General features: G+C 40.8%; 1 protein-coding gene across 4 annotated transcripts; it reads left to right on the top strand.

Annotated features, from left to right (window-relative positions):
- Positions 1-1448: 1448 nt before the first annotated feature.
- LOC121189569 (collagen alpha-1(XVII) chain-like) lies at positions 1449-24865 on the top strand. Of its 4 annotated transcripts, XM_041049841.1 has the most exons (56): positions 1450-1825; positions 3147-3211; positions 5778-5828; positions 5980-6087; positions 7142-7423; positions 7557-7613; positions 7737-7772; positions 7900-7950; positions 9485-9631; positions 10225-10860; positions 11275-11358; positions 11479-11541; positions 11639-11800; positions 12036-12128; positions 12217-12261; positions 12349-12492; positions 13852-13977; positions 14095-14316; positions 14400-14450; positions 14561-14578; positions 14710-14736; positions 14859-14912; positions 15008-15112; positions 15238-15300; positions 15650-15685; positions 15821-15874; positions 15973-16008; positions 16090-16125; positions 16235-16297; positions 16808-16843; positions 16957-17028; positions 17138-17164; positions 17303-17338; positions 17440-17475; positions 17565-17645; positions 17775-17810; positions 17909-18004; positions 18770-18850; positions 19023-19073; positions 19215-19274; positions 19395-19454; positions 19751-19801; positions 19925-20011; positions 20156-20194; positions 20308-20424; positions 20524-20643; positions 20745-20855; positions 21015-21203; positions 21291-21392; positions 21634-21813; positions 22458-22607; positions 22786-23037; positions 23182-23346; positions 23487-23567; positions 23658-23741; positions 23828-24865. In XM_041049841.1, exons 2-56 carry the CDS (start codon positions 3157-3159, stop codon positions 23887-23889), a joined length of 5367 nt encoding a protein of 1788 aa, XP_040905775.1. In that variant the 5' UTR covers positions 1450-1825; positions 3147-3156; the 3' UTR covers positions 23890-24865. The 4 variants fall into 4 exon arrangements, with proteins under 4 accessions (XP_040905774.1, XP_040905775.1, XP_040905773.1 ...); XM_041049839.1 differs by having other exon boundaries at positions 13852-14316; XM_041049840.1 differs by lacking the exon at positions 16235-16297 and having other exon boundaries at positions 1449-1825; positions 13852-14316.
- The last annotated feature ends 26 nt before the right edge of the window (positions 24866-24891 follow it).

The following is a 24891-nucleotide window of genomic DNA, read 5'->3' as shown; positions in this document are numbered from 1 at the left end:
CCACTCTGTTTGGTTTTCCTATAAATTATCTTTCATAGCTAACAATAAACATATGAAGCCTGCCTCAAGAGACGTCGTGCCTGCAGGAGATTTTATCAGACACTGTAATAAAGCAATGTAAGTGCAGAGATTCCTGCAAAACCCACAGTCGTGTAGAACAACAATATCACCTGTCTATTCCATCAGCTCTTGTAATGTAGCGTGACGAATGATGTTGTTCGATCAACCTACGGAAAGCTGGTGATTTCTTTACACCTCTCTGTTGTCAAGATTCACCTTCACAGTGACTCATCAATGTGTACATGTCACATTATCTTGATAAACCTCGAGTGATTAAGGAGTTTGTGTGAGTGTGCTGTGTTTGTGTTGTAGGAGCTGTGTAATGTACTCCCTCTGAACTTGCTGTACACCTAATTTGGTTACTTTTGAAGCTGCTGAACCCTTGTTCCGGAGAAATAATGAGCCCTTCTCTGGAAAGCTGTTATCCTCAATACAAACATGAGTGTGCTTTATTCAGAGTGGTTGCAGAAGTTAGTTAACTCCTTTTATTTTTTTCAGCCTGCTGGAATTTGCTGTTTTAATCCGGCCCCCTTTCTGTTAGATTTGGCATTATTCAATCTTGCACATCGATGTGAGCAGAGCAGCTCCTCCTCTGTTACACTGTCCTTGGGGCCATTTGTTTTCCATCACTGGCGCAGATTGGAGTCATGCTTGCTGTGAGTCATGCGGGGTGGGTGGATGTCTACACAGGGCGTGGTGGGTGAGGGATCCTACTGGCGCTTGCGGCTGCCAGTGGAGAAATAAAGCATCTAATTTGGCTCAAAATTGCATAAATGCAAATGAATGGATAGGGAACTTTTATTCTGATCATGCAGTTTAAAACGGCTCTTAGATTTTCTCACATGGGAGTGTGCTTGTGGTGGAGACAGCTTGATTCTGCATGTTCTAAAGATGATCATAATCATAATTCCTGAGCTCAGTAGTAAACAGGAAAAAACAGAAGCCGATCCTCCAACAGCTGCACAAACATGCTGAATAAGCTTTTTTTTTTGCAAAGATGACAGTCAGTTAAAGTTACTTTGACAGGTATACTGACACTTGCATGCTGCTTATGCTTTCAAAACCAACCTACTGCATATGAGGTAAAATACTGTTTGGTTATGTAATAACACAGTGGCTGAAACCATAATGGCTAAATGTTCCTTTTCTGCTTCCAATGTGTACAGCAGATGTGTTCCAGCTGCAACAGGATGGATTTACTGCACACAATAGATCAGCAGGGCCTTGAATTGGGTTCACTCTTAAAATCCCCAAAAAAAAAGAAGAGGAAAAAAAGAACAAAAAGAAAAAAAATCCCACCTCCGAAAAACACTCCCTGTCCACCTCCTTCCAAAACTTTGCCAGTTTCGAGAAGTGGTGATTAAAGCAACAGCACCAGCAGCAGCAGCAGGACCAGCAGCAGGAGGAGGAGGAGAAGGAGGAGCTCATCACTTTACTTTTACACAGTCGTCTATCTGTCTCTGATAAGATAATTAGTTCCCTCAGGCGCTGTTTTTTTTTTAAATTCAGCTTTTCGTGCCGTCTATTACACCTGCCTCCCAAGTCCCAGAGCTAATGGGCGCGGCTGGGACCGGAGCCTAAAACTCTGTTTTGACTTGTCTGGGAAAGTTGAGCGAAAACGCACAAAAGGACGGAGGACTTTAAGAACATCCCACCACGGCGCGTCAGCTTCATTTAAACACATTATTCCTGCCGTGGACGAGTTCAGTCGGTCTGTCTGGAAAGCACTCGGGATTTGATTGATTGCTGTTGGAGTTGGCTGAAGGTATGGACTATATACTGGGATAACCTGGAGACTTTTATTTATTTGTTTACTTTTTTTTTTTTTTTTTTTTAAGTTGTTTATGTTGGATGTGGAGGGTTGTTTCTTCCCACCTGGCTGTTGCATCTCCGCACAAACAGCTGCACGCTGGGGGTTTGGTGATGGGCTGTCAAGTTCTTTTTTTCTGTTTCTTTTCTTTTCTTTTTCTTTTTTTGGTGAGGAGGTTGCTACAGATTTGTTCGCTTTATACGATGAAATTGCATAAAGTTCTCCACATTCTTGTAAAGCATTACAAATATTTCTTAGCTTGTGCGTAAAGCAGTGTAGGGGATTTTTGGGGATCATTTATCGTCCGGTGGTATCTATAGTCTGTTACAGTGATCTCAGGATAGTTTTACAGGTATTTTTTGCTGTGCTATTTACACCCCTCTAAAAATATTACAGGACCTGGCCTTGATGTGGCATCAGCTTTATGTGACATCAGACTTTTATATTTGTTGTTACAGGATCAGTGACAGGCCATAAAAGTGAGCTTTGTGCAAGCTTTAATAAATCAGGGCACTTACTGAGAAATACGAAGAAAGTGAGAAACTTTAACGATTGATACGCTTTACAGGCTAGAAACAGTGATTTCAGCACCTTAGGGCATAAGGAAAGAGGAAGAAGTGACATTTTTGAGAGTATTTCTGCTTTTTTATATCATTATTTTAAAAAAAGAAGAAGAAGAAGTGCATTAAAATGTGCTGTAGATGAAGCACATGCAGTTCAATGTCCTTGGCTGGCAGGGTGTGGTGAGAGGATGGCCTTTCAGAGCTGTGCAGTGATCCATTGGCTTCTTTTGTTCTTTTGTTAGTTTAGTCTTCAAAGACTCCAAGTAAATACAAAGTCTATTGAAATTTCTTGTGGTACCGACTATTCACATGAGATTTACATGCGTCTGTAAAGTTTTTGAACACTGTACAGGTGAGAGCTGAATGTGATGTCTCTTATCTGATTTATCTTGGAGGCCGCTGCAGAGTTTCTGTCCTTTTCAAGTTCATGAAAGACAGGTTGTTCAGGGGAAATCTGTATCTACTAAAATATTAGATTGTGGTTTTTAAAATCATGGATGACGGATGAGATGATGCAGCGAACATCAGATAAAAGCAGGCTGCTCTTCAGCCCAAATCATTCTTGGCATCACTTCTGACATTTTTGCCCGTCTCCCATCAAATGTTTGTTAAAATGCCATTTTATCCACAGTCACAAGTCAAAGACTTGTAAACAGACTTATTACATCAGTAAATGCTTTACCGTGGTCAACGTTTTATCATCATCTCACCAGATAAGATGGGATGGACGAGTTAACAAGAGAGATGGACTTCTCAGGAGGCTTGTCAGAAGAAAGGGGTGAGATTTCTGATTTTTTTTTTTTTTTTAATGAAGTTTTGAAACTAGCAATAAACAACAAACATTCACAAAAGTTAAAGGGCCAGTTCACCCAATTCACAGAAAACTTTTCACACTTGTAGCTGTAGATGTATGCAGATACTCTCAGAAACTCTCTAGCCGCGGCAACACAATGGAGACAACTTGACTTTTATTTATGGTTCTCAAAGGTTTAAGCAAGAAATACCTTTGAAAATCTTAAATCTCAGCAGAATCATGTCTTCTCCAAATTTGAAAGTTTAATGGCAGATGGGTATGTAGTTAATCTGGGTTTAAAGACCCAAAACACTTTTAGACTCCATTACATCTTTTTCTTGGGTGGTGCTTGTGTTTCTCTTTCTTGGGGGCTTGCTATCACTAACATCACGTCATGCCTTCACTGGTCACAGTTTCCATTTCTCAGGGACTAAGTCATCCTCCAGGTTTTTCTCCAGTTGTCATAACTGAATATAAAAGGACAGCTCATCTTGGGCCCAATGGCTTTTGACGCACAGAAGGATGGAGAGGTCAAGGAACGCCTGATTATATGTTTGACGCTGACTGAGAAAAACATGTAATCAGCCATTTTGTCCTCTTGTCTGCCTCTTGTTTTATACTAAAAGACAGTTAGTCAGCTTCATTTACATAGCACTTTTCAAACCAGTGGTTACAGAATGCTTCACAGAAAAGAGAAAAGAAAACGAGAAAAAACAAGAGAATGTGGTTTTAGACACAACAAACAAAACAAGAAGATCATAAAAAAAAAACCAACAAAGCAAGTTTTAAGACGCTTTTCATGCACTCATTTGACTTCTCCTTCTCGCTTCCAAAGTCAGGGAGCAACGGCAGCAAAAGCATGATCACTGTTAGTGTTTAGCCTTGGCCCTGCAACAGAGAGAAGTCCCTAAAAGGAAGGAGGAGGAAGAGGACAGGAGTGAGGAGGCAGAATGAAATTGAAATGGAATTTATATTATCTATAACTGAATCCAGGGAGACTCAACAGGCTCCAGGCTGGAGAACTAGATGCCTCTTAGTGGAAGCACAGTGTTAAAATAAGTTTGCCTCCTTCATGATTAACGAGTAGCTCCGATTTCACAAAATGTTTATCCCCCCTCCACCCCCCCTCCAAACACACACACTGTTTTAGTATTTAACAAGGTGTTCAACCGACTACATGCATCAATGAGACGAGAGGCACAGACACAGATTTGGAGAGTAGATTCTGATTTTGTCCAATCGCTTTAACCCCAAAAGAGAGAACATTTTTGCTATTTTTCTCTGTTAAAGTAGTTCACAACACAAATGTCAAGGGTTAATTCCCAAAAAAAATAAACAAGTAATCAAGTTAAGCTTTAATGCTCCTTTTGCGCTTAGAAACAGATCCCACAAGATCCACTTACTGGAAGTCTTCCAGAGCATTCAGGGTTTGGGTTTTGTACCATATTTAACTTTCATGATAACAAATAAACCATCTTCGTGGCAGTTGAGCAAACTCTGTCTACAGATGAAGGCTTGCAGATCTGGCCGAAAGCTCTGGAAGTGTGCCTTGTGCTAAGGAGCTTTTGTCAAAGTAAAAATCAAAACAGCAACATGTCCACATTTAGTTGATATTTTGTTTGGTATATACTCAGTTGTTAATGCGATTAATGTGTTTTGACAAGATTTTATTACATAGTCCAAATAACCCTGAACTTGGTCTTGACTTTGACTAAACTTGATTAAACTCAGTTACTAAAAGGTTATTAACATTATCATCATTAATAAGAAAGGTAACATGTCAGTCCTCCACTGTAACATTCATAAGCAGTGCAAACGTTTTTGAAATGGAGGACAGTAGGACATTTGTAAGCCTTTGTTAATGTACAGCATTTGTCAGCAATTCTATGAAGACATGTTTGATATTATTACAGCTGTTTGACTCTTTTGTCGGTCATTATCCATTTATACACCACCCTGCTCTTATGTCCACAGGAGGAGTTACAGTTGATGTTGAACGTATATCTTCTATAAAGTATATCTGTATATCTTCTAACTATATTATAGTGTTATAAACCATTTATTAAACATTAGTATAGAGCTTTTAAATGCTAACTATGAGGACTTAGACGTTGCATGTTTCTCACTGTGTAATAAGTCATCAGCACAAGTCAGTAAATAAGCGTTCTTATTAAAATGATAATGATATTAATAATAATAGCAATAAATCTGTACTTATAAATGTTAATAAGTTGTTAATAGTTTTGAAAGTCAAAGACAAGACAAAGACAAAGGAACTGGCCCGCAGGAGGAAGATAAACAACCTGTCAGCTCAAACATTGTTTTCATTAATGTCTCATAACTGTTAAATAAAGCATTATTAACGCCATCTATCAATCAAAGTCACATTAATTCAACTCAGGAAGCGTAAAACTCATCACCACGCCAGTCACTCAACACTCCAGTCAGCACCTGCTAACTGGGATTAACATATGGAAGTTTGAGTGACACACAGGCCCTAACATAAACTGCACAGTGTAAACAGACTCATAACTTTCTGTCTTTTCACCAGTTGTGACAGAAACTGTAACCTCCACGACCAGGCTGACTTCTCTACCACCAAGTGAGTGTCTCTTTTTTTCCAGTTCTGCTAACTTTAATTGTTGTCAGTAAACTAAAGGCATAATACAGTAATTATAGCCGAGCCTTTCTAAAGGAAGTACCCACTGAGTAACAGCTTCTCCATGTTTTGCTGTGTGTCTTCTCGTTGCTAGAGGGAACCAGCGGATCAAATCACAGGAATATGTCCAGCGGTGCTGGAGGGCTGGGCTTGGAGAAGAATGTCTTAACCCAGAACAGCAGTGGAACTTATTTCTCTTCATGTGAGAGCAAATTTCCACTCGTGGGCCGAAATTGGGAAGTTGTGCATTTGTCTTGGGATGGGTTTTAAGATGCTGAATCTTGCATTTTTAACCCAGAGTAGAGAGAGAGTAAGACTAATTTTGATTTCTGGGTTTGTTCTCAGTTTTAAAGAACTGCCAGTTAAAAGTCCATCATGGAAAATGTTACTGAACTAAAAGTACATAATGTCAACAAAATATTCTGAAAGCATCAAAAGTAAAAGTACTCAATACAGAAAAAGTGTAGTGTGAAGCTGCTTTAGTAACTCTTTACAGAGGTGGGATGTAACTAAATACACTTAGTCAAGTACTATATTTAAGTGCAAATATGATCTTTTACTTGAGTATCTCCATTATAGCGCATTTTCAGTTCCACTACTACATTTAAAAACAAACAAACTGCTCAGCAGTATGTTGTGCAATTTTTGTCAGTGACTCTTTGGATAATTGGTCATTTAAGTAATTTTTCATGCAAAAACATCCAAATATTTTATGGTTTCAGCTTCTCAAATATGACAATTTGCGGGTTTTCCCCAGATTTAAATGACTGTAAACTGAATGATGTTGAGGTTTGGACTGTCAGTCAGACAAAACAAAACAAAACAAAACATCTCAAGATGCCACTTTGAGCTCTGGGTAATTGTGATGGGCGTTTCTCCCTGTTCTCTCACATTGATCAATGCAGTTCATGGACTGAGCAAGAAAACAGATTGCAGATTCATCCATTAGGAAAACAACCATAAATTGTGGACATTTATTAAAACAGTTAAAAATGAGCTAAGAGTAAATGTTGCTTGCACATTAATGCATGAGTAAACAACAATAATAATAAAATATAGTATAACACAAAATCCTCATGTTAAGCACACGTATCTCAGATTTGTACTTGAGTAAAAGTACTCATTTACATTCTGCTACTGCTTCCACATGAGTTTTATGTGACTCAGGCGTATTCCTGTTTGTGCGTCCGTGTAAAGATGATACAGTTGCAGGAAATCGTAAATTAACTTATATCATCAACATATCATCTCTCCAGCCTCTGTAGGTGTGAACACCAGCAGCTTCAGCTCCTCCTCAGGAGTTTACCTCGGAGGAGACTCCTCAGGGGGAGGCGATGGAGGGAGGAGTTACATAGATGGAGAGGGGTACGGAAGTGGAGGAGGAGGAGGGAGTAGTTATCATGTGAGCTCGGTGTCAAAGGTCAGGTCCAGCTCCTCGGGTGGTGCCAGGAGAGCGCAGACTGCTGGCTCATCAGGAGGCCTGTCGCCAGCTTTCCGGGAGAGGAAGAACATATCCAGTCGTTCGGGGGGTTATGACGGTGAGATCCTGTTAATAACACAGGCGGTGCACAGTTGGCATCGGGGCGTCAGAGCTTAAAAAAGAGAAGGAAGCTGTGGGGCACAAGGGTGCTGTTTATATTTCTGCTAAACTATTGTGTTTTTTTCTTCTAGGAAGTTCCAGCGCTAATTCCTCTCCAGAATTTACACGCAAAGACTATGGAAACTACTGTAAGTGAGAGTGACAGCTGTATGAGAGTATATATTTTATGAATGCACAATATTTTTCCAGCTTTATCCTCAAGATGTGTCTTTGATGTATTTATGTTTTCTTTTTCCTTTTTTTCTTTTCAGGCTCCAGCGCCACAAGAGGGAGGAGTGAAAGCAGAGGTATTTAATAATAGTTTGTGCCACTCCTCTCTTCATTAATTCTGCACCATCCAACTCTGAATTGTCCTGGCTTACATTTTATTAAATCAGGATTCCTTTGTCCATTGTGTGTTGTGATTCTTTCCAGAGAGCGAGATCAGAGCCAGATTACAAAGTGCCTCTCCCACTGCCTGCAGATGTAAGACCACTTGGATCCACTCGCTGTCGGTTATGCAATTCCTCAGAAAGCAACAAAGCATCTTTATCTGTGTTCATTCAAAGAACCACTTAGATAGTGAAAGATTTTTACTGCAGGGTTACTTTAGAGCAAAGTGTGTTTTTTGAATTATGTTACTGTCAAATGCTTTGGCTCTGTATTCAGTTTATTACGCATAGCACATTCCTTCTCTTTCACTTCTCACATGCACGTTTATGTCCATGAAATTTGAATTAGTAACACATGTGCAGTTCCCCAGACAGAAGATATACATCAGCGAAAGAACAGGGTGAGATGAAAACAGCGAGCATCATGGATTTGTTTGCATTGAGTTCATGTAGGGAAAAAGTTAGGGGCCAGATCTGTGGTGGCAACAATGGCACACATGAGTCACTGTTTACAGCACCTCCAGTTTGAAGCAGAACAGTGGAGAGTCAGACTTACAAAGACGCTCATCGCTCCCCCTGCTGACTAAAGTGTATAACTGCTCTTACTTAATCCACATTTTTTTAGTAGTTAGTCATTCTGTGCCACCTTAACCCCACCTCAGCTGGGTCTCACATTGCTGTGCTGCATTTTCTGTGCTTTTAGCAGTGGCGGAAGAAGTATTTAGCACTTTTATTGAACTGAAAATATCAACCCAACAGTATACTTTTACTCAAGTACTGTTCTTAAGTACAACTGAGGTACCTTCTATTTTAGGCCATTTTATACTTCAAGTCCACAACGTTTCAGGGGCAAATATTTTACTTTTTACTCCATGGCATTTTATTGACAGGTCATTACTCTGAAGATCAAGGTTTTACACATAAAACACCTGGTCAGCTCAGAGCATGTGATGCAGTTACAGATCAAACAACCCAGTGATTAATCAGTTATGTATAATAAAAATAATCCTTCAAAATCAAATATACTACAATTTACTTATACTTAAAGTCTATATTTTTCTTTTTGTTTTTTTACGTAAGAAAAAAATATGAACTTTCATTTGTAATCAAGTGTTTTACAGTGTTATATTGCTAAGTTAGGTTTAAGTTCACTATTATTTGAGCAAAAAAAAAAGCAATAAAAAAAAATAATTCTCATGAATAAATGCCACTTTAAGACTGTTACCTTGTATATTTAGATGTTAGACATTTAAATGGTTGATTGTTACTGCACTTTCTGTCCCATAGAGACAACTACCTAGACAGCTAGAGTCACACAAACACACTTTGTTGGTAGATACTGCATTTGCGACTCACATTATAATGCTCCATACTGTAATGCAGTATCTGCATTTTTTAGTTATTACACAGGTTTTTGTGGCAATGTTTTTATCTGTAGGGTAAAATAATCAGTGGTAGAGTAGAAGTACCTCATGGCAGTAGAAGTACCTCAAAGCTATATTGAGCTACAGTACTTGAGTAGGTGTACTCAGATACTTTCAGACTAAACTCATGCACTAAAATGAATTTCTCAGCAATATCTGTTTGCTCATTTTCGGAGTATTGTTGGTGGCACTGTGGTTTTGCAGGGACAGAGTTTGACGACGTGAAGAAGCTGCTGAAGGGTCGTTCCAGCAGCGTCAGCCCCACTCGCTCCTCCAGCGCTTCCATCGTCCTGCCTGTCCCTAAAAAGGCCAGCGTGGAAGCCAAGACCATCTCTGTGGCCACACAGTCGGGTATGTACCCTCACCGGCGTCACACGCATGCACATACTCTACATGCACAGACACCGTGTCTCCCTTCCAAAGATTTATGGTTTAACGTGGCCTCAGTTTGTGCCCCTCATGGCACGTAAATCCCTTGTGACAATTTGCAGACAGTTAACACTAAGGTACAGAATCCTGAAAGACACTTCTTGATACGGATCAAAATATGTTTTATCTGCTGCACAATTAAAATGACAATCTCTTTTCTCATTTTGATCAACATGAGGAAAATATCAAAGCATTATTATATATGAAAGTATAAACTGATTACACCAATACACAGAAATACACCTAAGAATGCAACTTTAATCATGGTTAATATCAAACAACTCAACCAAGGAAATGTTGAATTAAGAACGTCACAACTTTTGAGAAAGGTCAAAAATCTTTTTTTATCCTGGATTGGAGAATATTTCAGGATTCATTGAAATATTTTAAACATTACATGAAGGGTTGTTGAATGTTGACAAAGCGTGAGAGCCACAAACTGGGTTAGATTTAAGTGAGAGACACTTGACTGATAGACACCTGATTTTTGTCTTTGTGCCTTTTCTCTCCTGCAGTTTCAACTTCATTTAACTCTGGTGTGAGATCAGGTGGATTCAATACCATTGACACATCTGGCCTGTATGATACATCTGGGCAGTTTGATACTGGCGCAAAATCAGGCCAGTATGATATCACTCTGATATCAGGCCAGTATGACACTGGTGTGAAATCAGGCCAATATGATACTAGTCTGAAATCAGGACATTTTGCTACTGGTGTAAAATCTAGCCAGTATGATACCAGTCTGAAGTCAGGACAGTTTGCTACTGGTGTAAAATCTAGCCAGTATGATACCAGTATAAAGTCAGGACAATATGACATCAGTCTGAAATCAGGGCAATATGATACTGGTGTAAAATCAGGCCAGTATGATGGCAGCATGAGATCAGGACAGTATGACGGCAGCATGAGATCAGGACAGTATGACGGCAGCATGAGATCAGGACATTATGAGGGCAGTATGAGATCAGGACAGTATGACACGCTGGATGCTACACTTCCAACCTTCTCTTGGTCCACCTCCACGCTGCCCTCCCCCTCCACCACGGTGGTCGCTGGCAACACCAGCACCTACACGTACCAGGTCAGCACCAACAACATGTCGGGTGGAAACTCGCCGCTGGGCCCTAACTCACCCTCGTCCCTGTCAGGTGAAGCCAGTGTCCCTTGAATGTTGCCTGTTACATGCAGGTGAAATGTGGTCTTGTCTTTGCTGGTGCTATGTTATGTACTGTAAATTGACATAGTTATGCATAAATAGATATATAAACATAAATATAAAATAAAATTTATATCCACGTTTAGTGTTTGTGTCCTTTGCCATGACTCAGTTTAAAATTAAAAACACCTGATTTGTGTTGCATTTACTTATTATGGTTTGTTTTATTTTTATTTTCTGTCTGAATATCCATGTCCAATGTAGGGTTGAGTCTATGTTTTTTGTTTTGGTTTTCTTCTTATCTTTTTTCTTGTTTTGTGAACATTTTGACAAGTGGGTTATGTGTGTGCTATTTTAATATTTTCATATTATTTACTCAAATCAAATAGTGCATCTCTGTTTACAGTTTATGGCTTCCAGAATAACCTGGCACCCACCTCTGGCAGTGTTCTCACCACCAGTGGAGCCAACATAAATGCTAACCTAGGAGGTGCGGTAGCATGTTTTCTGACAGTTTCCGCAATATTTTGACAGTGTTAAATGTTTTGTACTCAACAAATATACAAAATAGCTCCTTTCTCACCTGAGTGTTTATCTGTGTGTGTTAAAGGTTATGGCGTTCAGAAGAACGTGTCAAATGGTGGTGGTGTCATCAGCACTGGAGTCTCTACAAGTAAGTCCCCTCTTATCTGAGGAAAAGTTACCACTGCAAAAATAATTCTCGGTTTCTAAAAATTATAACAATTCCTGTCCTTTTTTGTTGTCGTCAGCCACTAGATCCCAAACTGATGATGCATATAAGAAAGACTATAAGTTCTTGATCTCTGAAAAGGAAAACGTTCCAGCCAAGAGAGATGCAGAGATGCTTATTTTGGCTAAAGATAGCGGGAAGCAGTTTACCAGCAGCAGCAGCGGTGTTCATATCGGAGGAGGTGAGTCAGATATTCACTGCCCCCTTCTGGATAAACAATGAATTTTTCTCTCACCTTAACAGGGTTTCTCAACTTTTTCTGGACCCAATTTTGGTTCCCAAAGTTCCCATGAACCAAGGCTGAATAACATATCTGTTCACATACTTCCTTGTTTTTGTTTTATTTCTATTTGTATTCTCTCTTTGTTTGCTTCTTACACACAATAAATATGATAAAAATATTTCTAATTTTACAGGGTCACTATCAGGAGATTCAATAAAGAAAGAGAAGCTTATTTCAAGCTACAGTGAGACAGCCCCGCTGAAGGCAGAGACAGGCAACTCTTACTGTGAGTGGTCATGAAAAACATCTTGAATATCAAAAAAAATATTTTATTGTAAAGATAGATTTGTGATGTTTATTTGTTCCTTCATCAGATGGATCATCCGGAGTTGTAATGAAAGACAAAGCCACCTATGCAGGTATTTTTGATTGCACACATGTTGATACATGATGATGAATGTTTTTGTGTTTGAAAGTAAGAATTTGACTCTTTGCTCCGTCTGCAGAGATTCACAGGGACAGCGGCATCTTCGGAGGCGGAGGATTCTGCTGCTGCTCTGACTCTTGTTGCTCCTGGTGGAAATGGCTGCTGGGCCTTCTCCTCCTCTCCCTGCTCCTGCTGGGACTTCTGTTTGGTCTCATTGCGTTGGGTAAGTTTCGCTCATGCAACGTAATGAGATTTAAATGGGGGAAATATAAAAAAATCCCCTCAAAGATAAAACTTTAGGAGTCATGAGATTCTCTCTGGAGCTGCTCTGCAATTAAGCGCCTGGGAGTGACTGTTTCTGAACCAACAAAATGTGTGTTTCAGCTTTTACAGGGTAGTGAGCATTATTTCACAGAGCTGCTAAGAACTGTGGGACAGTAAATGTACTCCTCTCCCTGGAGATTTGAGCTCTGGGTACTGTCCCGCTGCCATAAAGTCGGTCTGGCATTCATTGTCAGTGGAGCGGCTCCAGAAATTGTTGCTTGATGACATCAGAGACTTCAGTTTGTTTTCTTGCAGCAGGAGAGTTGTTGATGTGGATTTATCCTGCTATGAATGTGACAAAAGAATTTGGTAAAAAACATCTGCAACCTCTGACTCGAAGTATATTTTAAGTTGCAGGTAAATGTGCACCTCAAAACCTGTTGAGCTGTTCTTGTCAGAAAGTACAACAGTGTTCAGCTGTCAGTGTAACTGCTCTCTCGAGGTTGACCCCCCAAAAAAATTATATTTTAAGATTTGTTGCTAGATTTTTTTTCAGTGCCATGCACTAATACCAGATACTAAGTGATGGGACCATCAAAAGAAAATCAGACTCATACTCTTCTCAGCATCATAACTCTGTCAGCTCTGAACACACAGATGTGAAACACGTATTTTTATATTTTGTTTTGACTTGCACTTCCTGAAAACATCATAAACTCCCATCAGTCTGTTCACGATTAATAGAAAAACACTCATCATCATAACTCAACAAATGGCCTGAAACTCAGTGTTAAAACAATCTAGTAATTATTGTCTGTACATCTATGGGTATACTGAAATCAGGATACTTCTAATTCAGTGCTGCCAGATTTAGCAAACAAATGTCTTAAATTCCGCAATCACAGAAAAAGACGCTCTTTGTAACTTCAAAACTTGCCAGAGAATCATCACATTTTTAAGTTTTCTTCAGTGTCAGAGAAACCCAGTAATAGTTTTCTCTGCATCCTTGGATATACTGCAAAAAGGAACTTCTAACAGCTAATTCTGTATACTTTTAATGAAACCAGTTTGTCAGTATGTAGGCAATTATTTGGCCTCAAGTTGTAGCCCACAGCTAACTCACTGAGTCCAGGGAAACTGGAAACTGGGAAACTGATTGGTTGCATTACTTTGGAATGAATGGAGTGAATTTGTGTCTCTAGTTGGTTGTAAACAATGATACTCCTCTGGTAAAGTAAAGGTTAAAAAAAAGGATAAATTAATTAAAAGTGTGTATATTGTATGTATATCTTAATAAATCTTGATGCCCATTTCTCAGCTGAGGACGTGAGAAAGCTGAAGAATCGCGTGGCAGCCCTGGAGTCTAAGTCTTCGGCCGCCAGTGCTCATACCAGTCGCTGGTCAGGTTCTCCCAATGACATCAACACCAATGTTGGCGGTGGAGGTACTGGTCACACTGACGGCACAATACACTTGGCTGCTGGAGGCGGAGGCACAAGCTCCAAAATACAAATCGGAATTGCTGGTGGTGGTGGGGGTGGTGGTGGTGGTGGCTCCACAGGTGGCAGCAGCAATGACCTCGGCACTGGAAGTAGGACTGGTGGTGCCAGTGAGTCCGGTGGCACCGGTGCTGGAAGTGGCAGCACCAGCAGCAGCTCCAGCGGCACTGGTACCAGTTTCAGTGGTGGGACCGTTGTGAGTGGAGGACGCATAGACTCTCATGCTCTTCAGATTATGATCAATCACATGCTCAGAACTGAAATGGAATCACAAACATTCAAAGGTACTGCACACACACACACACACACATGCACGCACGCACACACACCACGTTCAAGTTCACTAAAATGTTGTGTTCTTTCTCAGCCTTTTTAGCATCCTCAGTGCAGGGACAGAGAGGGCTGCCTGGACCTAAAGGTGAAATTAAAATATGATTTATTTCATAAAATATAAACTTATGGGCCTTTTCAATTATTCAACATAAACTGTTTAATTAATTAATATTCTTTCGTGTTTATTTTTTTCAGGGGACCCTGGATCTAAAGGTTGGGAAACAAGAACATTTCCTGCAAGAATTTTTTTCCAGATTTTCCAGCTCTGTTTCTGTCGTTCTGCTTTTGAATTTTTATTTCTGTGCTCTTTTACGATATTTGAATGTGTGTTTCATTTTTCACAGGTGATTCTGGTTCACCTGGAGTTCCAGGTGAGGAATGATCACTAACATTTTCCTCAAATCATTGCCAGTGTTTTACATTTTCCCAGGTTTATTGTGCAGTATCATGATGTCATTTTACTGACTGTGACCTTTGACCCCTGATTCTCCAGGTGTGATAGGATATCCAGGCCCTGAGGGTCCTAAAGGACAGAAAGGACACCAAGGTACAGAGAGTACTTCAGGTCAAACTACATGACACAAGTACACTTTTAAATTTATTTAGAATGACTGAGTATTTGTATGTTAAATGTCTGATCAGGTGATCGTGGGCCGGAAGGGCAATCGGGTATCAGGGGTCATGAGGGCCCAGCTGGCCCCAGGGGTCAGCCAGGACCTCCAGGCTTTGGGGTGAAAGGTGACAAAGGTACGGCTCAGATTCACAGCTGTAACAGAGTTTTTTGTGCTCATTAGTGATACTAATATCAGCTTACTTATCGTGGTTTAAGAACAGTGTGTTACGAGATAATCTGATGTGTTTGGTATATGCAGGTGCTCCTGGAGATCTTGGATTTACCGGGCCTGTGGGACCTCCTGGCCCAGCTGGACCAAAAGGTGAGATCACTGAACATAAATCCCTGTCCCTTTGGTTTTCAGTTCAATAAATGACAAACAAAACTACAACAAAATAACCTAATTGTCTAAAAAGGAGAATCTGTACTATGATCAGCACCAGGTGGCAGCATAGAGTCATTTGCCAATGCAGCCTCATTCACACCCACCAACATTATCTCTACCCTGACATAGTTATGTATTTAACAGTTTAGGCTAATAATAATTTGTAAAATAAAACACACATTAGTACTATGTATTTTTAGTATGATTATTAACATGTCCAAAGGCTGTTAGAATGTTCTTTTAGCACAGTGTTTTTTCTTCTAATAATTATTCATCTTTATTCCAGGTGCACCTGGAGTTCCTGGGCTTTCTGGACCACCAGGTCAGTTTCTCCCTGTTATCAGTCCAGTGGACCACTACTGTGATTTCTTTGATGAATATTATTGAATTTACCAGTGCCAGCTCTAAAATACCTTGACTTAATCCCTGCCATTTTACATGAACTTTTTTGCTATAGGTCAACCAGGTCCTCAGGGTTTCCGTGGTGAGCCAGGGCCATCTGGGCTTAAAGGTAGGTTGGATGTTGTTAACTTCCTATACACAGTGGAATGCACAGTTAATTTTCTTAACTATATCATGTTATTCACAGTCTCTCTTCTCACTCTGCAGGTGATAGGGGGCTTGCTGGATTTCAAGGACTTAAAGGTTTGTTGTAACTACTTCAAATTTGGATAGGACTTGTGTGGACAGTGTTTCTAACCATAGTTTATTAATTGTTTATTTTAGGTGAACCTGGTGACAAAGGTCTCAGAGGAGTGCCAGGTCAGTACAGCTTTGTGAATTCAACTATATTTGTATAAGTCAAATTTGCATTTTTTAATACCTTGTACAGTCTATGTGAGTTCTCTAATCCAGCTATTCCACTCCTCAGGTGATCCTGGTTTACCAGGTCTGCAAGGGCCAGCTGGAGAGAAAGGATCCAAAGGGTCAATGGGTGAGTCACAGGATCTCAGATAATTTCCTGATTCTTAGACTCAGTTCGTAGTATTGTGCTTCTGAACTAGTTTGCCATTTTATGAGGGTCATGTCTCGTACTAATTCATGGCTGGAAGCACTAATTTCTTGGAGTCTCTGCTAGTTGCCTTGAAACTGCTCAAAATCTTGCACTGTTACTTTAATGGGACTTGACTGTGACGAATTAAGATGATGAGTGTGATCATGGCAAAAATTCCACCCATCCAAGAAAATGGGAAAAAGCTCTTCGAACTGAGCATAAACATTATTTTATAGAACAATTAATTTTAATTTTAACAATGTAGAATCAAAGACAGTTAAGCTTTATATAGCTCACTCGTCTTTTTTTCTGAAACTGTTAATGTTATGTGGAATCATTATAACCGATTTCAATGTGGCAGAAATGAGAACTTCCACAAGGGGGCAGTAGAGGTGAGTCTGCACTTAAAGACCCCTCTCTTGTATATTTTATTTCTGTTTTTGTCATCAGGATTGTCTGGACATGATGGTGCAAAAGGATCAAGAGGTAAATGAGTCAGCTACACAGATCAAAAATGAATGACGGCCAGGCTAAAAACTAGGCTTTTCTTTATTTTCAGAGAAAAACAAAATCCTCTTCATTTTATTTTTGGCCTTCAGGTGACCAAGGAGTTGCAGGAGCCGCTGGACTCAGAGGTCCTCCTGGGCTTCCCGGAGATGCTGGACCTCCAGGTATAGTGAAGAGTTGCTCTTATGAAGCATGATCTTTACTTTTCTATATTAACAGTATCATCAGTGGATAATATGATGAGATATATTCATAACCCCCCCTCCTCTGTAGGAGTACCTGGGCTTCAAGGACCACCAGGTACGACTATACAACCAAAACATCCGTTGTAGTTTTATTATTAATTCTGTGACGTAGCAATTCTCACCAACAGCTTGCTTTACATTCTTTGCTTTTAACGCTCTCAACACTAAAAGTGCCCTGTTATCTTGCATTTAGGGATACCAGGAAATCCAGGACAACCTGGCACCAAAGGTACAGCTGCTGATTCAGCCTTGAGGGCGGAACAAAATACAGTATTCTTGTGCTATTAATTCTTAAACGCTGTATCTGACATAGCATGTGTCTGTTCTTAGGTGACACTGGTGAACCAGGCAGAATCGTCAATGCAGGTAACAGAACATGATGAAAGTTAGACTCTGACACATAATTGATGATGACGTTAGCTCCAGGATGTCTGACCATCACTTTTATTTTCCAGCTGGTTCCTCTTCTGTTGGCATCCCAGGACCACCTGGACCTGCTGGACCTCCCGGCCCTTCAGGACCTCCTGGATTATCAGGTCTGACCCTTGATAGCTCTGCAGATGTCCTTGGCTACATATCTTGCATCTTAGTCACTACCTTAGCAGTAGTGACAATACTTATATACGTTTTAATTCCTTGTCTTTTGTCTTGATTTCAATCCTCAGGTCCCATTGGCCCTGCTGGTCTGCCTGGCCAGCCTGGTAGGTTATTGCACATTTTTTCTCCCAAAGGAAGTGTTTTAGATTGGATATGTAGCCCTCAGTCTTTAACAGATGCTGCATTTTGTTTGTCTTCACAGGTCTTAAAGGCGACAGAGGATATAAGGGAGACCAGGGAGAACCAGGCGTGACTGTGAGAATGACTGAAACTATAAGTTCATCTGCATCTGAGAGTAGTAAGTGCTTTTGATGGTTTGCTATAAATCAGACATATAGTGTTTAGAGGTAAGAAGTAACCTGCTGCATCTGCTGTGTAACAGCAGCTCTTAAAGCAAGACTAAAAAAATTAAAAGAAAATTAAAATAGCGCAGTCTTGATCTTGCAAATGAAAAGTTTAATTTAGAAGCAATGAAATGTCTGATTCTTGGCTATCTAAACTAGGACTAATTTCCCATGAAGTCTGGGTAAATTAAGACTTATTTTCAAACTAAAAAGACGCGTCTGACATCAGAGCCCTCTGTCCCTTTCACTCCAGCAAAAATATTTGCCTGCTGGAAGAATTCAGTAGTTAAAAGGATGTTTTAGCAGGAAAATTCAACAAATAACGTAATGATAGAGAAAACTTGAGTGGCATAAAATCTAAGTGCTGTGCAGACTGAGATGCTGATTATTTTCCCCACATTTTTTTTTGATCAAAAATAATGAGCCATGTTTTCTTTTAGGTCTTTCAGTACCTTGTAGCGTGTGGTGGCTGGGGTTAGGGGTCAGCTAATGTTAGCAAACTTTAGATAGATATTGCTTTAACTGTAATTAAGGTTTGTTTGTTGAATACACACTCTTTCCTACTTGTGCTACTGTTACTCTACATTTTATCATTTACCAATGTATCCTGAAATTGTCACTTGTGGCCACATCTGTTCAGCAAAGGTTCACATTTAAGCTGTACAAGGAAAAAGAAATTGTAATTCACTACAGTTTTACCTTGGTTCTCTCTGCTTTAGGTCAGTATGGTACTCGTGGAGTCTCACGACTTACTGGCCCACCTGGCCCACCGGGTCCACCTGGACCTCCTGGACGTACAGGTAAATAGGACACAACATGCTCTGCTGCAGCGTTATCAAAGAGACCATCCTTAATGATTCTGCTGGATTTGTTTGACACCACCTGAGAATGACCGCCTTCTGCTCCTGCAGTGTCTTCTTGTAATATTCTTCCAGTTGTATCACTGACTGTTTTAAAAAATGTTTTCATTAGGAGATTCGAGACAAGGACCCCCAGGACCACCTGGGCCTCCAGGTCAGCCAGGCAAGTATTTCAGCTCATCAAATATACAGTTTCAAATAAGGATACAGTGGCGAGTAGATCAAGTGTGGTTTATTTTTTTGTATTTTGTGAAGCTCATCCATTCTTCAAATGAAACTTTAATCATAATTTTTTGCTTTTTAGGTTATGGAATACCAGGACCTAAAGGGGAGAAAGGAGACTCAGGCTTTGCATCCTCCTCTGGTATGATCCAAAATCTGAACGTGTGCCCAGTGTTGATATGGTTTACACATGTAAGCAGCAGTAACAGGAAACTGTACATGACTCGGTGATGCCACTGATTCAACACTGTTGTTCTTACAGGAGCATTTTACACTGGACCACCAGGACCACCTGGGCCTCCTGGGCCTAAAGGATCAACAGGTGATCAGATTTTGTAAAGTTGTCTAACCTCTTTTGCCTCATTTAAACCAACCTCCCCTCCTATAGTTCTATTAGCACTTTATCATCAGATCTCTATCAGTATATTTGGTGATTTTCTTTGTTTCATTTTTGTATATTGTGTTTAAATCATTTGCTTTTTCATTTTGTATTTTTTTATGCTTTATTTAAGTTTTGTGACCATTAAATAACAGTGCAAATAGTTGTGAGCCTCCCTGTCAACAAACCTTTCCAGTATCAATAAATGTGACTACGCATTTGTGTCTCTGGTGAAACAGGAGAGCCAGGTATGCCTGGCAGCCCAGGAAGACCAGGAAGCTCTGAGAGAGGTCAGGCCTTTTTCAAACAAAAATTGTAAATAATCAAATTGCATTTATATTAAAGAGCCATAGTATGATTCATTAATGCACAGTGTTATATACTGACACTGTATATTTATTTTTTCCTTACAGTACCAACTTACACTGGAGGAAACGGGATCCCTGGACCACCAGGTCCACCAGGGCCTCCTGGACATCCAGGACTGCCAGGAGTCAAAGGTAACTCTAACATCACACTGAATGTGATGACACTGACTGCGTGAATGCTGTCTGTGTTTTACTGAGTTTCAGAGTAAATACCGTATTCACCTGATAATGGTTTTGTTGGGGTTTTTTTGTTGTTTTTTTTTTATCATTTCTAAGGGGACACCGGAGCTCCTGGTATTCCTGGCTCTTCACGAGGTAGAGAAAACCATAATTACTGTCCTAACTACTCTTTACAATAGCTCACAGTGGCTTTAAAGTTTGACACCACATATCTTCTTGAGGGTTTTTACTATGTTTTTTTTCCTCAGGCTCCATCTCTGTCACCTCAGGACCTCCTGGTCCCCCAGGTCCTCCTGGCCCTCCAGGCATGCCAGGCTCCTTTGCTTCCTCTAGTGAGATGCAGCAGTACATCACTGACTATCTAAGTAAGAGTTTTTTTCTGAAGCAAGGTCACAAGGTCACAAGGTCACAGGCAGTCATGGGGACAGAACAGAGTATTCACATGTTTGATTGGTTCCATGCAGGTAGAAGCAGACAGGCTGGTATCCCTGGACCTCCAGGTCCACCTGGGCCTCCAGGAAGGCCTGGGACCTTCTCAGGCTCTATAGAGGACATCTCTGCTCGTATCATTGCATACCTGCAAAGTAAGCCTGTGTTTTTCCTCAGAATTTATGTTACTAAATGATAGTGTGAGGGGGCTTATCATTAGAATGGAGCCACCTTTAACTGTATTATGCAATTGCAGGGTCAGGCTCAAGCCTTGGCATTGGTGTTCAGGGTCCTCCAGGACCACCTGGTCCTCCTGGACCTGCCTCTGGATTCCAGTCAGTCAATGATCTCATTGTCCTGCTTCAGCGTAAGTGCAACATATATTCTGAGCCAAATGGTATCAGATAAATCTGACATCTACATATTACTCTTCAACATCATCTCATCTGACTGCAAAGACAAAAACCCTTAAGGACTTTTTCAGTGGGTGCAGCAGGCTAAACTATCTCTGCTGTGATCTGACTAGGAGACGATGTGAGGAGATATTTGTCAGGATCTCAAGCAACTCAAGGAACTCAAGGACCACAAGGACCACCAGGACCACCAGGCCCGCCAGGTCCACCAGGGACATCAGGGACATCAGGGACATCAGGAGGATTTTCGGGCAGTTATACTGTAGAGGAGATAGCCACATATGTCTTCAACATCATGAATAGTAAGCACAGTTTGCATTAACAGAAAATAACTCTGGACCCGGTGCCTGGGCTTAATCAAACAATCAAAATGCGTTTGTCATTTTCAGGAAGAGGGATTGCCAGAGGTCCCCCTGGGCCACCCGGTCCTCCTGGACCTCCTGGCTCTGGCTTCAGTACAGCTGCCATTGACTATTCTGCACTGATGAGAAGTAAGATCATTTTATTAGGTCTGCCAGACTAACAGATACTGATGTTATTTCACCTGTGGAGTGAAGATAAACTGTATACAGACTGAACTGGATTTTAATCCACTCATCTTGTTGTTTTGCTCTTTAATTAAACAAAGCTAATCAGCGTTGTCTTTCATTGCTCTCTGAGAACAGTGAAAATTAACCAACTCACTCACTCACTCACTCACCATCTTCATGCTGTCCTCATCCACTTGCCCAGATTCAGAATTCCGCTCATGGATCAGCTCTTCTGTAGCACATGGCCCTCCTGGTCCTCCAGGTGTCCCAGGGCTACCTGGCCCTCCTGGCCCTCAGGGGCCTCCAGGAGTCTCCACTTCCTCTGCGTTTGGGGCGGAAGGTCGTGGCTACAGCTTGGAGGATATTCAGCGTTACTTGCAGGGTGAGTCTGACAGACAGGGTGAACATAGTGTCTTGTATGAATGAAGGCTTGTGGACTGTCTTCAGAGGTAATTTACTGTAGCAGGACTGTAACATTTACAAATAACCCAAAATCATTCAAAGTCATCATTCAAATCAAAGTTTATCCGCATTTTTATTGAACACATCTACCCATAAATTCAATTTCCAATTTTTATCAAAGAAATCTTTTTGTTTTAGAAAAATATACTCTACAGAAATGGCTTCAGGTCAAATTCCTCACATGAATATAGTAAAATGAGAGGCAATTTCTCCTAATCCCGCCCCCAACAGTGATGTCACAGTGCACTGACACTCCCTTGAGTACTTCTACGTCACTGTGAGGCAAGAAGTCAAATAACTGAACATCAACTAAAACATGATTTTCAGAGGGTGTTAAGTACTTCTTTAATGCAGTTCATCAGCCCTGGAGTAGAGCCTACCTTCATGTAGCTGAACATTCACCTAGAGAGGTGTTAATGAAACCCAGTGGTAATTTTGATGGTTGTTTGTCCACTCCTGATTTTTTACGGTCTGCCATCCACTCCCTTTAACATAGTAGTATTGCACAAGGTTTCCTCATCATGCTCTGCATGTGACAATAACTTTGAACTGAATCTCTCTCAGGTTCTGGGTTCAGAGGTCTTCCTGGCCCTCCTGGTCCTCCAGGTCCACAGGGACCACAGGGTCCCCCAGGAACTTACACTAGATCAGTTTCCTACAGTGGAAACTTCCCTCGGGACAGCATCCGTGCTGAAGTTCAGGATTATCTGACCAGTAAGCTCCTAACATCTCACATAGACAAGACATGTGACCACTTCACAAACCTGCTTTTACTGTGTTGTTGCATGAATCCCATGCTCAGTGTGTACACGTGTGTAAAACTTAAGACGGAAACATCATTCCTAACAGCACAAATGAGTCCAGGTACCACAGATGAACTTTTATTTTTAAGGTGACAGTGTTCGTCGCATCATCGTGGGACTTCCAGGGCCTCCAGGACCGAGGGGTCAGAAAGGAGAACGTGGAGAGCCGGGTTACATCCAGAGCTACTCACATGGCCAGGGCCAGAGCCAGAGCCAGAGTCAGAGCCGCTCTCAGGGTGACTCCCGCTACGGCTCTGAGCGTAGAGAGATCGACGTCAGCAAGCTCACTGAGACACTGGACTACAGCAACGTTGCCTTGAAAGTTACAGACTACATCAAGAGTGAGTCAATTGCAGCTGTTAAACATACAGATTTTCTGTATGTGCCTTTATTATGTTTATTACTATTAGGATTAGGATCTCAATACTTCTTCCACCTCTGGCCAACAATGATGAAAGTACTGTTTTCTAACAACCCTCCCACAGATCAAGGCCTGCTGCAGGAGTACCTGGTTGAGGGTCCTTTGACGACGAACGTAAGAGCGATTCAAGGCCCCCCTGGTCCACCTGGCCCTCCTGGACCACCTGGTTACACCCGTGTCATCGCGTCCTACGGCAATGTCACAGCTGACCTCATGGAGTTCTTCAGAAGTGAGAATATAGAGTCATGATTTTCCACATACTGTATCAGGTTGAATCTTACAGCAATGGAAAACGATCAAGACTTATGTAAGTGTAGCTGGAAAATGTTGCCTCATCACGACAGAATCTGTGCTTTTGCTCTTGCGCAGCCTATGGCACCATCCCCGGGCCTCCAGGAAGCCCTGGACCGAAGGGAGAAAGAGGGTACCCAGGACCCAGAGGAGACAAGGGTACATTTAAACAGTGCTGGCTTTTCAGAGTTATGTTTTAGTGGAGTGACTGAAACATGCAAGGGACTGAGAGTTTTTGTGTCTGTCCAGGTGATCCTGGACGCCCAGGTTTACCAGGACTACCAGGGTCATACACTGTCCAAATTCCACACAGATTGCAGAAGCGGGACACAGGTAAGCTCATTAAAATGTGTCATCAAACCACATAAAAACTATTCAGTGTAACAGGCATGTGACTCATCACTTCACTGTTTCATCAGCTGCAAGCAATAAAGTGGCTGGTCGTCGTCAGAAGCATCGCCGTCAGGCCAGCGGTGGCTAAAGGGCTAACATACTACTGGATCATGTCAGATTTCATTTCAATTTTATGCTTTTTTTTTAGGTGTTCAACTGTAGCAGTGCAAATAGTCAAAAGAGTGCTCCTTATTGTTGCCATCTGTAGAAACGTCAGAGGACAATTTGACAGAATAAAAGCGGCCATAAAATGCATCAGTCTCTTTTCAAACGGCTTCAGCAGAGATGTGGCTTTAGCTGCTGGTCAGTGTTTTTTTTGACACAGACTTTATATTTTTGACGTGTGGGTGTATGATGTTTACTTTGCTTGGCTAGTAGCTTGCATTCAGGGGGCTGCTTTTTTTTAAGAGTGCATCTATTTTTTAGCAATATTACTGATATTTTAACTGCACTTTGCATCTTATTCTATTGCTTGTGTGACTTGAGCGTCTGGTGTACGTTTTATTGTATGTTTTTTGTCTTTTGAGGATTATATTGTATTGAGAACTATATAAGTGTTAAATGTTGTATCAAGCTAAAAGACAATATTTTCTTAGTATCAACATAAGTCAAGCCAACCTCCAGGCTTTAAGACCCCTGGCAGTTATCAATTCATCCCATACGAATACAAAACAATTCCCTTTTTTAAATTTATAAAGCAATGCATCGTTATGAGAAGCTGAGACAGTCCCAGTCAGTGAGGGCCAATTGCGCAACATGGGTGGGGTTGGGTTTGGGGGTATGGCTGGTTTAGGTCAATATACTTGAAAGGTTTGTTTAAAAAAACAAAAAACAAAAAAAGAACCACATTGTTCACATGGTTGAGAGACAGGACCTCATCATCACTTAGAAATGACTGACTGGGTTGTATATTTTTGTATAAGAGCGCACTGACATTGATATATTTTCTTTGTGTGTTGGAAAGATTAAATTATAAAATGTTCCCAGATTCTGTTTTACATGATAGAACTTATTGACATTTGATCAATATATTTGAAAGACACACAAATAAATCTATTTTTGGACTTGTGAGTCTTGATATTTGTATGAC

This window comes from Toxotes jaculatrix, chromosome 11, assembly GCF_017976425.1.
Source record: "Toxotes jaculatrix isolate fToxJac2 chromosome 11, fToxJac2.pri, whole genome shotgun sequence".
NCBI classification, from domain to species: domain Eukaryota; kingdom Metazoa; phylum Chordata; class Actinopteri; family Toxotidae; genus Toxotes; species Toxotes jaculatrix.
This window is presented reverse-complemented; position numbering and strand designations above follow the sequence as displayed.

Excerpts from the sequence above, each read along its gene's own strand:
- LOC121189569 (XM_041049839.1), top strand. The coding sequence starts at position 3,157 with ATGGACGAGTTAACAAGAGAGATGGACTTCTCAGGAGGCTTGTCAGAA. Across the intron at positions 9,632-10,224 it reads CTCTGTGGCCACACAGTCGG|TTTCAACTTCATTTAACTCT; the intron begins GTATGTACCCTC and ends TCTCTCCTGCAG. Across the intron at positions 19,455-19,750 it reads TGGGCCTAAAGGATCAACAG|GAGAGCCAGGTATGCCTGGC; the intron begins GTGATCAGATTT and ends CTGGTGAAACAG.